This window comes from Dipteris shenzhenensis, chromosome 19 (genome assembly GCF_047967505.1).
Source record: "Dipteris shenzhenensis isolate YYH24624 ecotype China chromosome 19, Dip_SZ_1.0, whole genome shotgun sequence".
Taxonomy (NCBI): domain Eukaryota; kingdom Viridiplantae; phylum Streptophyta; class Polypodiopsida; order Gleicheniales; family Dipteridaceae; genus Dipteris; species Dipteris shenzhenensis.
The window spans coordinates 41,155,392-41,157,101 of NC_141614.1; the positions used below are offsets into that span (position 1 = coordinate 41,155,392).

Consider the following 1,710-nt stretch of genomic DNA (forward strand, 5'->3'; position numbering starts at 1 on the left):
ATTGTACCTATGAGAATACATAAATTGCTAAACAAAGTTTAAATATCTAGGCCTCTTATTTATTTAAAAATGACTTTTAAAAAGGACAATTATCTCACCCAAAAACAATATTATTCACCATACCAAAACTTATAGGAAAATTGAAAAAAAGAAATATATAATAAAGGTAGTGATCTTGAGTACATCATACTCTTTTGTTTTTTATTGTTGTTGTTTTTCTCAACATTTTTAATCAATTTGATGGCAAGGTTCTTGCAAATTTTGCTAAGAGACTTTGGGGAGAGAGAATCGTTTGGAAGACCCCACAACTTTTGGGACAAGTGGAGTGGAGTTTACACACTAAAAGAGAGAAGGAGCATCCATTGACATTGCTCTTGTGTGCATGAGTACTATCGAATCTTGGAAAACGAGGGGGCCATCGAGCAGTAGTAGCTAGGACCCTCCTATCCAAACACCGTGCTCGATACTCGACGAGCAACGACGACGAGTCTACTTGTGAGTGTTGTCCAGAGTCATCCACCTTGGAGCTCCTGAGTTGAGAGTTTTTTCAAAAATGTAAGGGTAAACATACACGGTCCACTGGGAGGTTCGATGGGGACGAGGCGAGGCTCTCTTGCAAATGCGTGAGGAAGGAGCCAAAAGGAGAAAAAAAACGGGAGGAAGTGGCTACTTAGTGCGTGTGGGAGATGCAAGGATGGAGGGGGGGTGGAAGAGTGGTGGTGTGGGTGTATGGGACGAGCAGCGTTGTGGGGTGTTTAGCAGTGGCCTATTTCGTGGCCTTGCGGCTTCATGCTCGTGCCCTTCAAGGTTCACATCCGTCCCATCTCAAACAAGCCTTTCCTCGCTGCCTCCTTGACCGAATTCTGGGGAGAGCGCTGGAACTTGACCTTCGTCACCGTGCTTCGAGCCACTTTGTACGAACCGGTTCTCAGTTTCTTATCAGGCGCAGGCGCCGTTGTTGGATCGGTTCCCGGGCAAACCAAGGACGTTGATCTCCTCAAACCAAAGCTGTGGGCTCGAGCAGTGGCGATCTGGCTCACGTTTCTCGTTTCTGGATTAGTTCACGACCTCATTTACTTTCAGCTCACCAAAGTACAGCCCACTTTGCACGTGACATCATTTTTTGTACTGCAAGGCTTCGCCACTTCCATGGAAGTGGCACTCAGAAGATTTATACCCAGCATGCCTCCAAGATACCAACGGTGGTGTCGGTACTGTTCACCCTGGGCTTTATTTACGGAACAGCCATCTGGCTTTTCTTTCCTACCGTGGCCGACTCTGGAATCGCTGGGAAGGCCGTTGAAGAATATATTGAGTTGCAGAACTCAGTGATCTCCTTGTTTTATGATCGAAAAGGTTGAAAAATGCAGCGAAAAAGACACTGATGCATCAGCAAAATAACATTGTGCATGCATCGCCAAAATAACACTGTGCTTTTCCTAGTCTCACAGGACTCCCCCAACCCCCCCTTTCATAGAGATGCCGGCTTTTAGTGAAACGAAAGGGAAACCTCAGTTTTACATAGCAGCTCTCTCAAAACACCATACTACCAAGAGGCCTGTACAGTTATGCTACCATTCCTCCCCAGAAGTCAGGATGCCCAAAGCTTCCGAGAACCTCCCAGCGTGCTTCATGAAACACGACTTGGCTGTCCTTCAAAACATACTTTATTTGGACGAGTAACTTGACCTGTCTTCGACAGGCTAGAGA

The 1,710-nt window shown here is 46.0% G+C and overlaps 1 protein-coding gene across 1 annotated transcript; it reads left to right on the forward strand.

Annotated features, from left to right (window-relative positions):
• The first annotated feature begins 789 nt into the window (after window positions 1-789).
• LOC147890481 (putative long-chain-alcohol O-fatty-acyltransferase 8) lies at window positions 790-1,332 on the forward strand. The gene has a single exon (XM_087390301.1). The coding sequence runs from the start codon at window positions 790-792 to the stop codon at window positions 1,330-1,332; it is 543 nt and encodes a 180-aa protein (XP_087246427.1).
• The last annotated feature ends 378 nt before the right edge of the window (window positions 1,333-1,710 follow it).

Excerpts from the sequence above, each read along its gene's own strand:
- LOC147890481 (XM_087390301.1), top strand. The coding sequence starts at position 790 with ATGCTCGTGCCCTTCAAGGTTCACATCCGTCCCATCTCAAACAAGCCT.